Genomic DNA, 13,639 nt, shown 5'->3' on the forward strand with positions numbered 1-13,639 from the left:
AATGAGGAATAAAAATCACTTTTCTCCCCATAACAATATTAGAAAAGCCAGGTGCACTGGAATGTCTGGCTTCCCTAGACAGGAGCACTCTCCTTTTGTACTCACACAACAGATCAGCTGCATGGCAGGATCCTTTTGGCATCCTGACTGTGGAGAAGGGGCACAGTGCAGTAATCAATAGGAGGACAGAACTGAAGCTTTGCCCATGAAACCTGTCCCAAATAGGACAAGATATTTTAATTTATATTTTATTTACTCCCTTTTAAAAAAATCTAACTTTTAACTCCTCTGAGGAGATGTACCCGCATACATAGATGACTATTCTAATGATAACTTATTTCCATAAGCAGTGCCGGACAGCACATGGAGAGGTGGTTGTTTGGGAGCTAGATCATCATACCCTAAACCAACCCACATTTAAAATATTTTTTAGTTACAGATTGAAAAATTACATTTACAAAAGCAGTCTGACATTGGTTTACCAGCACTTGTAAGACTGCTTCTGGAGTCCTGCGAGCAGATAAAGACGATGAATTGTTTTCAGCTGGAAAAAAGTGTTTTGGCTCCATTCTGCTCCCCTTGTTCTTTTGGAAAGTTTGGCTAACAGAACAGGATGACTAGGGTGCCAATTTTCAGACAATGATATCTAAATAATTACCTCACGTGGCTTAAACCTGAGGGTTCATGCTGGCCCTTAGACACAATGGCTCTTCAGTGTCGTGGCCACGTAGCTTGTGTCTCTAAGCACATGGTGGAGAATCTGGATAATGTATCCTGGATAGGCTGTCAGTGTGCTGGGTCATTTCCTAGCATTTGGGCACAATTTCCTAGGATATTGCATTATCTTGCTGAATGTAAGTCAACCCACAGGTTACCTGTTTTTTTATTTGACAGTGTACACAAACATTGCACAGATAAAAGAACACATATAAATATGTGCAAAGTTTTCTGAAAGCAATTCCAAGAGCTGCTAATTAATTTGTAAAGAATGTGACTAGTTAACCAAGTTTTTACAGGAAGGCAGTAGAGTACATTGAAAACAGAAGAGTCTGCATATTGCACCTGCAATGAACATTTTAAAAGGTTTTTTGAAACGAAGGGTAAAACAAACCATAAATTATAGGGCTGCAGGAAGAGCTGAAGTAATCCAGCCAGAAGGTGGCACTGCACGAGTATTTAGATGCTGAGAAGTTGATAAAAAGGTCACCTATTGCAAGAAGGGCAGTCAACAACAACAAAACTAACCAGCCAACCAAATTTGCATGATTCCTTCTGTTTCTTTAAGGAATTCTGATTCTCGCATCTGATCATGACACATGGAGAATTTTAGTAAATTTTCTGGAATGCTTTCTTGCTACAGAAAATGTGTGGACTTATATCTCTACCATCACTGTGCCTAAAAAAGAGGAAGCAAAGGGAGAAGCCAGCACTTTTTAAGTATGAGAAACACAGGAACTGCTGCAGACAATGGGTGCCATATATTCTCCGATAATGTCAGTATTTAGCCTGAAGAAACCCATTCTAAAGACAAACAAAAATAAAATTGACTAGCTATCTAAGAAAATTACTTCTATCATAGGGATGGTCATTTTGGTGATGTAATGCAATGGGTCAAAGGTGGTAAACTTACAGTCAAGAGAGAGAAATAGGACAAAAAGGAGAGGTGCTATCCAACAGTATCACAAGATATGTAGAGTTTGCAGGAGAGCCCCAGTGTACCAGCATGATTTGACGGAGCTGGCTGTGCTGTGGGGCATGACATGACACTGGGGAAAAGTCAGTTTTGACCATGGAGCAGACCTGAAACTTGGTGGGAGAGTGGATTACTGGAGATGATGGATGGAAGCAGTCACAGACATATTTCCCTCCATTTTGGACAGGGCAGTTACACCCACGTGTGTGAACATGGCATGAGGGCAAAGCCCACACTTTGCATTTCTAGGCCCTAAAATCTTAACAAAATCCAAGCAATACTAGCTCTGAGCTCCAGAGCCGGGATGAAGTAATGATTTGGCAGCACAAATTATTTGCCAAAGTATTGCAACACAGCCACTGCTGGGGAAGAAAACCAGAAAAAAACAAAACTGCTTAAACATTGAAGAACAAGATTTGTAGGGGAAAGGTTTTTTGGGAAAAAAATAATCCTGAGCACACAACCCCTTCTTTGGATCAAATCTTGCCTCTGAATTTATTTAAGACGTGTCTTTATGTCTTCAGAAGCGTCTTTAAACCAGCATGAATACAGTGTTACGTCAGATCTAGAGACAAATGTGACAGTCACTAGTGCTACAGCTGTCACTTCTGACACTCAGCATCTGAGCTGAAGGATGAGGGGACAAAATCTGACCCTTGGCTCCACTGATGTCAGCTCCACCTGCAGCGTCAGTGTACTTCGGTTGCACATGAGCTCTGAAACGGAAGTGTCTGAGGGCAGGATCCCCAGCGCAGGATGGAGCTCAGATGTCCTAAGCTGTCCAGTGTGAAAATACTGCTGTGGGCTGGTGAGACAGGCCAACTGCTCTGCTCCCAGCTGGCCTTGCTGGCGAGCTGCTGCAGCTACAGCCTGTCCTGGCATGCACAAAGTGAGTAGAATCTGCTTCCGATCAGACAAAAAAATATTTGCCTCTTTTCCTCTCCCCTCCTGCCTCAGAAGGCTTTCTTCCTCGGTCTCACCATCTGGCTCCTGTCTGCACCCCAGAGCACTACTGAATTGATTTTTTTTGTTTGTTTGTTTTTAAATATCCTTTCTTCTTATTAAAATCCAAAGCTGCTTTGGATTTTCTCCATCCTGCATTTTGGTGGAAAGGTGTAATTAAAAAATACAACTGAAAACACTCCTTTCTTACAAGAAAACTGGAGTGTTCTTGGTTTCTATATAACGAAAAAGAATCACAGCTGTCTCTTCACAAACTGCACATCCTTTTCTATGTCAGTTTTCTCTGTAATGCTTCAGTGATGCTTTGTTGCTGCTGCAGCCATGAAGACTGACACACAACTGATCCAGTGGGAAGATGATTTGATGAGGTTACATAAATGGAAGAATAAATAAATTATTTTAATACATTATTACAATATAGTAATTATACTGTAACAGTATAATATACAGTTACAGCTGTGTATGCCCTTTTGTCAGGAGTTTATTGGAACAGTTACTTTCATGTAATTAATTTTCACTAAAGCTGACTAAAACATGGGGGTTTTTTGTCCAAAAAAACATTATAACTGAAAATTGGACACTGACTATTGAACATTTATTTACCTGAACTTATCTGACTTGTTTGGCATATTTTCATTTTGAATAGAAAAAATAATGCCTGTAAACCAAAACCTTTAATTTAAATCTTTAAGATTAAGTTTTGGAAATCCTGCTGCAGTGTGTCCAGAGATTTGCCATTCAGATGTTTCATGTTATTGCTCACTTTCTTCACCTCCTGAACATGACTGCCTTCAGAACTATAGTTATATTAATGACTTCCTGATAAATATTTATTAAGTGCTCTACAGTATCAAGGTGTAAAATAAAAATAAACCCAGAGCTTGCAAAAAATAAATCAATCTATTTCTCAAAAAAGTTTTCAGCTGATCTGTTTCCAGCCCAAGGATTTAACTTTTTTTTTTTTTCACTCCTGTCTTAATATAAGACATTGTCGACCTTTTTCTTTAAAGCTGCCTTTGCCTGTGGACTCTACAAGGGGGTAGGAAATATTTTCTTACAGTTTAGGATGTGACAGAAAATAAAATAGTAGTGAACTTAACTATTCTTACTGCAAGCAGGCACTGCAGATAATACCTGTGAGTTGCTGAGTTGCAAACTATTTAAGAATAAAAACATAGCAACTGTTTGAATAAAGATCAACGGCTTTGAAGACAGCTCTGAACATTGCTGTTAGAGGCATTGCAAGAGGGAGGCTGAGTGTGGATTACCTGGCTGGGATGCTCTTAAGCATGTCTTGCTGTCCTGCGTGTTCAAACTGGGATGTACCAGAGAGGAAGAGGACCATGGGTGTGCTCTCAGATGGAGGTGCCCACATGGGATGCCAGAGCGTGAACTCCCTCCTGAATCCAGTATTGCAAATATGTCCTCCAAGGGCAATGTTACGTCTTGCTGGAATCATTCACAGTAAAAAAGCTACAAGAAGTCCTAACCCTTCTGACTGCTACCCTGAGCAGAACATGGTCTGGATTTAATATAGACCAGAATTCATGCTGAGGCAATTAGTTGTGTAGTTTGGAAAAATAGATTAATGGGTGAGCATGTGTTTCAAGAAAAAAAACAACTTACCATGATATTTTAGGAGAGGAAGAAATTAAGAGATCTGAAATGCATGCATCTGAACATAAATGGTGTACCCCATTGAACTGAATGTGATGAATATGTTATAGCAAAGACCACAGAAACTCTGGTTCTCCTGTGTACCAGCAGGTGTGGTCCACAAAAAAATCTCTGTTACTCTTATGCGTTAGGATTTGTGCAAAGCAGTGCTTTGTTTAGCATGAAGTTTAGCACCAGCATCAAGTTTAACAGCAAGGGGAATGGCATGGCATGCCACAAAGTTGTTCAGGAACCAAATCCCACTGTCCGACAGATCTGCAAGTCCCCTTGGCCAGAAGAACTACTGATGGAGATCTAGCTGCAGGCTGCAAGTTGGGTAGCAAGACTGACTAAGTAGATACTCCCTTAACATTGAAGGGCACATACTGGACACACACAAGGACATGACACACTGAAGCCTCACAAGTAGCTCAAAATTTTTCCCTGAATATTTGCAGTCTGGAGGAAAAGTTGTTTCTGAAGGAGATGCAATGTATTGGACTGACTGAATGACCAAAAGCCCTACTGAAGCCTAGGTTGACAATATCCACTGCTCTCCGCTTGTCTACTAGGCCAGTCATTTCATCATAGGAGTTTATAACATCTAGGCTATGTCTAATGGAAACAGACTAGTCAAAAAGTGCCTATAGATAGGCATAGGCTTTTTCTGAATTATGTCTTTAGATGGAGTAGTGTGAAAGTAGTATTGTAGATAACTAAGATGGTCAGAAAAACTACCAAAGTAAAAGACTTCTGTAGAACACTAAGTATCTTGTCTTTGACTGTATCTAGTATTTTCTTCCTTGTTGAATGGGTATTAATGTGTTGTAGAGGACAGAAAGTGCACAGTGTGCATAACCTAGATGAGTTAATGAATTAAGGAAAGCCATACACTTTGCAATATTTACACAGTTTGAGAGCTCAATTTTTCTGTTTGAACACTGCACTAATGTATTTTTTTATCTAGATGTTCAAATGACTCCATTTTGGAGTGATGCTTTCCTTGGGAGGCTTCTAGAAGGGTCCTGCCTGGACCGTCGGTGCTCCTCCTCTTCCCCCATCCCTGCTGCATCCCTTGACTTCAGGGCAGACTGCAAGGCTTGGCTTGTACATGAGGTCATGGCAGGTGGCAGCCCAGAAGCTGCAACATGGTGATACAACCACCAAAACATCAGCTACAGGCACTAAGGCAGAGGAGATGGGCAGTAGTCCATGAGTCTGAAACTTACTGCATGAGAGGAAGGTGACATTGCAAATTGTGCTCACTGGTGGCAAAATGAACAGTCATAGGTTTACTGTTGAAGCAGATGCTTTCATCATGCTGGAGTAATTGCCTTGCACAAATTTTCAGGGAAGTTAAAATTTATGAAGTCACCCACTGGAGACCCATTTGTTTTGAAAAAGGTAGCCACCTGTAAGTGTTTAATAATGTCTCTAATTAAATGTGTTGATATGGAATTTAACAATACCCTTTGCACTTCATTTACATGATGACACTTTGAGATTGCAGTAAGGTACCTTCTGCTTCACCAGACTTAACTCATCATCTGATTGGATAACAACATAAGGCATTTTTCTTTTGCTCTCCTGATTTGTCAGTCTTGGGTTCAAATGGAGTCCTTGCAGCTTCATTAACATGCCTCACTTGTACATCCCTTTCACAGTGGGAAATAGGTTTGCACTGCATGTGATAAGAACTAATGAGAGAAAGTAACCTGGAACTTCATTAAAGTTGCTCTGCTAGAGAAGGCACTCCGTAAACAGAAGGCAAGGAGGCTCTTTGGGAAAGTGCCACCTTTAGGTAACAGGACTCTAGAGGAAAAAGTTATTTCTGAAATTTTCTGAGCTGGGCCACAAAGCTGACTTGTACTTCTAGGTTATTCAGGACAAGGACAACTGCCTTCTGGGTGTGGCTGAAGGTCACCAGCAGTCTGTGTGTGCAAGCCCCTTGTTATTTCTGCAGAGAAGTGCTCTAGAAAGCACAGGAAAGAAAGACAAGATACGCATACGATGTGCACTTATATAGCAACATGAATGGAAGACATAATTCACTGCCGAGCATAGCTCTTACTTCAGAGTCATAAATTTCTCTCCATAATCTCTTCTCAGGTACTAATCCTTTCTGGCCTGTTCCCAGGACTGGTTCTTCGTAGTCCGACCAGATGTCACAGGATCAGGCTAGAGGTGTTTCATTCTGTTTGTGATATGTTAACTCTAGAAAAGCCAGGTCATGGATTAAAGAAATGACAGTCTGTGGGTGTTCTTCAGCTGTTGACCATGGTTTCTGATTTTCTCGCCTGTCCTTTGTGCCTGGGTGCCTTTGTGTCTGGGTGCCCTGAGAAGCTGCCCACAAAGGTAACCTTGACAGCTTGCTCACCCATGCGCCATCACCTCAAGCCATTCCTGTAGCCATTCTTCTGTCACTCCTGGTGCTTCCAGATCCACCCTGCACCATTCACTCCCCATTAAGGCTAACCACAGCATTACTTCACAATTCTTCATATACTTTCCTCACAATCTGCCCAAGCTAAAAAAATTCTATAAGATGCAAATTGACAATAGTTGCTTATCTGCATGAACCAGATTTGGTAAATGTGTAAACAAATAGGCGTTTTCTTCATTTCCAGCTCTTGCATCTGGGAGTTCAGCCTCCAGACAAAAATTCAAAGCAATGAATCCAACCACTTAAAGCATGTTACTCTGAAAACAAATGAGTCCTGGAAGAGTTCTGTTGAAAAACTTTTCCAAACAGAATCATCTTTAATGCCCTGTGAAACTACATGTAAAAAAAATGCATAAACAATTGGGTTAAATGTAGAATTTAAATAACCAAACCAAACTAAAGCATCAATGAGAACAGGAGGTACCACATAATTCATAAATGGATTGGTTGCTGTAAAGAAGAAGAATGGACTCCAGCAGATGAGAAACACTCCTATTATTATGCCTAATGTCTTTTCAGCTTTCCTTTCTCTGCATAATGAAATGTGGTGCTTCATTTCAAATTGCCTTTTTTTTTGGCTAATTGCATCAATGGATCTTGCTTGCCTCTTGGCTATAGAGTATATTTTCTGATAGATGTACATCATAACAAATCCAGGGATGTAAAAAGACACTATGGAGGCCACAACACCTGAAGTTTCACTAAAAATGACACAGCATCCTCCTGCACAGTGGACATGATTATAAAACTCTTTTGCCCCTTGCAAATTTAGATCTAGAAAGATAATCCCAAAAGCAAAAGCTGCAGGGACCATCCAACTTACGAATATCATGACAAGGATAACAAAAGTATTTATCTTTGATTTGTATCTTAGAGGGTCACACACAGCATAGTAAAGGTTGATGGATATGAAGGAAAGATGGAAGATGGAAGCCGTGCTCAGCATAATGTCCATGCTTGTGTGGATCTTGCAGAAGAGCTCCCCAAAATACCAGCAGTGCTCAACAGAGCGCACCATGCTGCAAGCTATGATGAGGAATCTCAGCAGAAAGTCCACTGTAGCCATAGAAAGTATCAGGAAATTGGTAGGTGTATGGAGATGCTTGAAATGTGATATTGAGATGATAACCATTAAATTTCCAACTAGGGTGGGCAGAATAATGCAAACCATGAAGATATTACATGGAAACACAGATACTGTTTGACCAACTGCTCCTTATGCAAGAGCCATTTACAGATTCACAGCACAGTTGCATCCTTATTGAGGCCTCAAATCCTCGTAGATGTGCAGCAGAGGCACTGTTTTTCCTAATGCTGAGATATGTTTAGAACTGTTTGTTCCTTTTCTATATAGGGAGAGCTGCAGGGAGGAAAAAAAAGGGCAATTGTAAACACTTTCATTTATTTTTATGTGTAGGGCATTCACATTTCATTATTTATGAAGGATTAAACTGTTTCATAATTATACTTTTACCAGAATTACACTTTTGTCATTAGACTTTCCTTGAAATGGGAATCTCATTTGATGAAATAAGCTGTGTCCTCACACCAGAACAGCAGTGGCTCCCAGAGGCCTGCACTGGGCCATGTCTTGTCTAGTGGGCAGATGAGAAGTCTTTTTCGTTATTTTCTATTTAAACAGTCCTAGTCTTCTTCATCAAAATTGGTTGGAGTCCTGTATCTCCCACTTTGCTCTTAAAAATCATTAATTTTAGATTCTGAAGCTCCCTCAGCTTAATTTTGATACATAAGTCTAAGATCTACAAGTCGGAGACAGAAGGCTAAAGCTGAGGAGCCCATGCCCAGCCTTTGCTCCCGCCCTGTCCTGATAGTGATAACTGACTGAACCCACTGTGCAGCCTGGTGAAACCAAAGTTTCCAGGAGCCCTCAGTTTTTAGGCAGAGGGCACTGCCTCACCAAATCAAGTCTTACTGCAAAATTCTTGTAGGCTCTTGCTGTAAATAGAGATGTAAGAAAATGATCGAAGACAAGAAAAAAACTTTTCTGCCCTTTTGCTGACAAAATACAATGAAAGAGCCTGACTAATCTGAAGCATTAGCTGCTGTATAAGCAAATATCTTTTCTGTTGGACTCTAGTTTATTTCAGTGCTAGTAGTTTAGCATTGTTATGTGTATTTATTATTTTAATGCTGTTTTTCGGCAGAAACATGGGGAGAAACATTTTCTGAACATTGGTTTAGTCTGCATCTGAGGACACAAATATTGCTGTCCTTCTCTTGTGTATGCAGTAGCATGTCCCTTTTGCAAGTCTGTACGAAAGCATTTAAAGAAAGTGCTTAAGCACTTGGCAAGCAATACTGACTGTTGAAAGATCTGCTTTTCCTTAACAGAAAAATAGTATTGTTGTGAAAAATAAAGAGCATTAACATATGCTATTCACTAGCACTATCATTATGGTGTAACATGGTTTTTTGTGTCAGAAAAATACGGACATGGCAATTCAGCCAGTACTAATTTCACCCATTTGCTTCGGGATTTTATTGCCTCTGATTGTTCTTGACAGAACACACAGAATAATTATTTTTTTTCCCACATCAAAACAAATCTTAGTACAAGCACACCATGCCATTAGAAGCTGGATATAAATGGAAGCTGAGTATAGATGATAAACTGTAACTTGCAAAACCCTGGCAGCTACCACTAACAGCCCATGTAATAAAGAGGGATTTTCAAGTAGTGCCAGGCAGTGGCACCAAAGGGCCAGCGACAAAGTGCATCCAGAGGCATTCTCAGGAAAACAGGACACGTGGAATCCGAGTATATTAATTTACTGTTTGGTATGCCTCTTGCTTCCCATTTTTCTGCCTACTAATGTTTAACACCATCTCTGTTCTTTTCCACCTCACGTTAACTATCATTTATATAATTTTTTCCTCCACTTTTGGTCCATCTCTTCATGGTTCTTTTCCTGCCTATCATGCATTCTTTCAGTGCCTTTGCACCCAGGATAAAGAAGGTACAGCCAGCTGGATCTTTATTAACCCAAATTTTCAATATTCCCAGCAGAAAGAATTAAATGCTAATTTAACTGTATATACTGGACGTAATTATAAAACTTCTAAGCACGTTCAGGTTATAAATGTGTCACATTGATTTTGATCCTCATTTTATGTGTAAATAAATTAAACGAATATAATAAAACAGGCTATGAAGACAACCAAAAATAATTAAGGTGCTATCTCTAGTTTTCTGTTTAAAAGAACTTCATTATTGTTCTCTGACAGAGAAACTGTTTACCCTAAAGAAATATGATCTCCCTTGGAAACTTTTACTTTTAAAAAAATAATCTTATTTTCAGGACATTTTGTTTTTTCTTTAAACAGAAAGAAAAAACTCCAGCTTCCAACCAAAATATTAAGCAAACTGAGATCAAGTGTGTGGCTTTGTGTGAAATGGAAACAAATCAAAACTCATTTGGCAAACTGTTCAAATAAGCTGAATGTACTTTCAACAAGAAAGCAGAATGCTTCTCTTCCATAATTAATTACAAAGTCTAAAATTCAGTAAAATGAACACATCCTTTTTATTTAGGAAGAAGTGTCCTTTTAAAACCTGCTCTCCTACCTTACTCCCCTCACGCTGCGTAGAAGTCTGCTCTTGGTGATCATTTGTTTTCTGCTGACTGCATGGCACCCCTCCCTTTTAAAGACTAGCTCAAAGACAGCTGAGCGTCTTCACCATCATAACAGTTCTGGATAATATAAATTTTGAGAGGACAGGCACTCCACAGCCAGAGGAGCCTCTGGAAGCCCCAGCACATTGCTGGAGGATGTTGGGTGCAATGAGTAGTGTTCTTGGCCCCTCATCTGAGCAGCAGCTGTTAATGCGAATAGTAGCACAAACTGTTTATTTTGTCACCTATTTAAGAACAAAATAATGGCTGTAACACTCATATTTGTTTAGCAGGCCTTATTTATAGGTAAATCAAACTCATTTGTAGTATGTTTACTTATGCGATTGAACATTGTGGTCACATTGTGAGCAGCCCAAGATTATCTAGGTGCAGAACAAAAACCACCATGTAGTCACCCTTCTGTAAGCTTCTAAAACATAGCAAAATACCTAAGTATAGGTAGTTTACAGCAGCATGTAAGATTTCCTTTAAAAGGTATATTGTGTACAGAGTGACATTGTGTGTTTACCAGCCTAGTTCTGATTACTCTACTGAACAAACAGGTTTAATCTAACAGCCTGATTAGTTAACAACTATTTGTAAGATACAGCTGCTAAAAAGGTGTTTAAACACCTATTATTGGGTGTACTGGGGTTACGGATGAGGAGCATCAATTTTTTTCTTCAGCAAAGGACCATGCAGCCCTTTAAAACAGTGATACTGCTGAACATAAAAGATGATTGTTAATGTGGTGAACATCAGCTAAAGCCCAGTTACGCTGGGTGCCTCAGGGACCCATGCAGTAAAGTAGATTAAGATAATACTTCTTGCAAACTCTGCTGCATGACCTGGGTTAACTGCTTCATTATATTATGTGCACAAAAGTCTAAACAAATGCAAACAACTCTGTTTTTTTAATGTGTCTTGAGGCCCCGCTCATAAAGGGACGGGGGTGTTGCAATGCAAGGTTTTCCTTGCTATGGGAAGAGAGTTTGCCAACTAAAACAAGTGCAGAAACAACCATAGGCTGAGTGACAAACCACTTGAGATAAGTTGAGAGGATATGTCGAGGAGAAGAGTCAGGTCCAATTGCTCCAAGTTGGGGAAATGTCAAAGCAGCATTAAGCACCCAAATACTGGTCTCTGAGAGAGGTCTTCACCCTTCTGGGATTCACAGCTGTGGGCCCTCCTCAGAACCAGGCACTTCTCTTTGAGGGGTGAAGGTTCAGGCCTTGGTAATTACCATTCTGGCACGTACATATTATAGGAAGGTAAAGTTCAGGGGAACAAATCCATGTTGCCTTACTCTGTACAAAGCTCATAGTAAGTCCGGCAGCCAGCCTGTTACGGGGACGTAGTCAAAGGACACCCACGCATGCACACATGCTGCCTTCCTGCCACATCTCTCCTTCAAGTGACCCAGTGGCCAGAACCCAAGGGGACAATTTGGAAAGGCCGCTCTGCTTGAAGGGTTTGTTTCAGAAGCAGCTACCTGGCAGCAACCCACCAAACCCCTGAGGGACACTGTGGGGCTGGGGAGCCTTCCCCTGCCCTTGGCAGCTGTGCTCTGCTGCAGGCAGGCAGGCAGCAGCCAGCTGGGAGCTCTGGGTTTTTGCTCTACCTCCTCTCATGACCAGATTTGGAGGTCAGGGAGTGTTTCTCTCCAGTTTCTGACTTGCCACAAAATGCAAGAACAACTTGCCATTCTTCCTCTCATATGTGATATTTCTCCAGGAGGCAATCTGCTTCTTTTTAAACCTGCTGAAGACTTTGGAAGGGTAAGGAGTCCTCAGGGAGATGAAATAAAATGAGGAGGAAGAGTCAAAACCTGATGATGCAAAACAATATGTTGTAGGGTCATTATATGTATCTGATGGCTGTATGACAGTCATATCTTTTCTTCCTGCGCTATGCCTGCAAAGTGCACTTGTCACTGGAATATGATCCCTAGCTGACTATTGGTAATGCCTGTATACATTAATATAATTAAATGTATTTTTAAAAGAAAAAATGCAGAGAAGGGAACCTGGTGACATTAAAGGTCAATTTTGTCCCTTATGTCAGCACAGATGGGCTCTCACCTTGACTTCCTCTCTAAAGAAGAAAAGACTTATCTGTGGGGCTGGCCAGCCTTCCTGCTCCTACCAAAATTCTCTTGGGGCCGAGGGCTGCAAAACACCTATCATGGAGTTTCCAAAGCGTAGGGGAGAGAGTGGGCTGGGGCTGGTTGGTGAGCACAAATGCCTGCAGCTGGGACGGGACTGGTGCGGGAAGCAGCGGATACCTTTGGCAGCCCCACGGCAGCAGGAGGCTGCCTGAGGCCAGAGCCACTGGAGGGCACAGTGAGATGTTTCTGTATAGACTGGTTTTGAAGATGCCCTTCACTCTTCTACCAAATACCAAGCCGCGGGCCTAGCACTTAGCCTTCCTTATCTCTGAATACACCAGCTTGTACTGCAGCACCCATACACAGTGGAAATGAATGAACCACAGACCTAGAGGATGCTGCAAGCGTGGGGAAGGTGGTATTTAATGGTACATTTACTGAAATTAATGTAAAATAGCAGTTTATAAGATATTAAGATAATTAAGTAACTAAGCAGGCCAAATTGTCGACTGCTTTAGAGCAACAAGGAACACTTTGGTAACAAACTTTCATGCTGTTGATGCCAATGCTTCAAATAGGCATTTTCATGTGGTTTAATACTGATATGGATCATGAAAATATTCTCAAACTTGCTATTTATAATATCAAGGAGAAATATGTCAAGCTCTATTTTTGGGAGACCTCAGAGCACTTATAAATAGTCTGTTCAACAGTGTTTTTGAGTCTGTAATATAGTAAGGCAGATATACATCAAAATTCAAAGTAAAAAATTGTCTACAAAATTGTTGCTGTGTCTTTCTTTTCTGCAAAAATTATATTTCTGCAGTAATTTTCAGATTTTTGGAAAAACAAGAAAAGGAGATGTTGTCACACTGTCTAGCACATCTTGGGTCATCTACACTTGTTTGTTTTTAGAACAATTTTGCCAGACACCAAACACTTTGAACAATGTGTTAAAAAATGATTCTGTCCTTCTTAGGCAAGACTGTAAAAGGAACACTGGAAATGGGAAGGAACAGAACAGGGCTTGGGAATGAGAACTTTTACCATAAAAAAAAAATATAAAAGGCAGAACAGAACTGATTTCTAATGTGATTCTTTCAGCTTGCATTTCTATGGGTACAGTTTGGTAATTTGGCAGA

General features: G+C 40.5%; 2 protein-coding genes across 2 annotated transcripts in view; both read right to left on the reverse strand.

Moving 5' to 3' along the window:
- TAAR5 (trace amine associated receptor 5) overlaps positions 1-6,778 on the reverse strand; it is a 10,491-nt gene extending 3,713 nt beyond the window's left edge. Inside the window, 1 exon segment of the mRNA XM_010082898.1 lies at positions 6,690-6,778. Within this exon segment, the coding sequence (XP_010081200.1) occupies positions 6,690-6,778 (89 nt within the window).
- A 229-nt stretch (positions 6,779-7,007) lies between these two features.
- On the reverse strand, positions 7,008-8,011 carry LOC104468677 (trace amine-associated receptor 1-like). The gene is given in 3 exon segments (XM_010082899.1): positions 7,008-7,103; positions 7,105-7,935; positions 7,937-8,011. Coding segments are annotated over 3 exon segments (1,002 nt in total).
- Between the last annotated feature and the right edge of the window lie 5,628 nt (positions 8,012-13,639).

The sequence above is a fragment of the Pterocles gutturalis genome, unplaced genomic scaffold (genome assembly GCF_000699245.1).
Source record: "Pterocles gutturalis isolate BGI_N339 unplaced genomic scaffold, ASM69924v1 scaffold9100, whole genome shotgun sequence".
In the NCBI taxonomy this organism is placed as follows: domain Eukaryota; kingdom Metazoa; phylum Chordata; class Aves; order Pterocliformes; family Pteroclidae; genus Pterocles; species Pterocles gutturalis.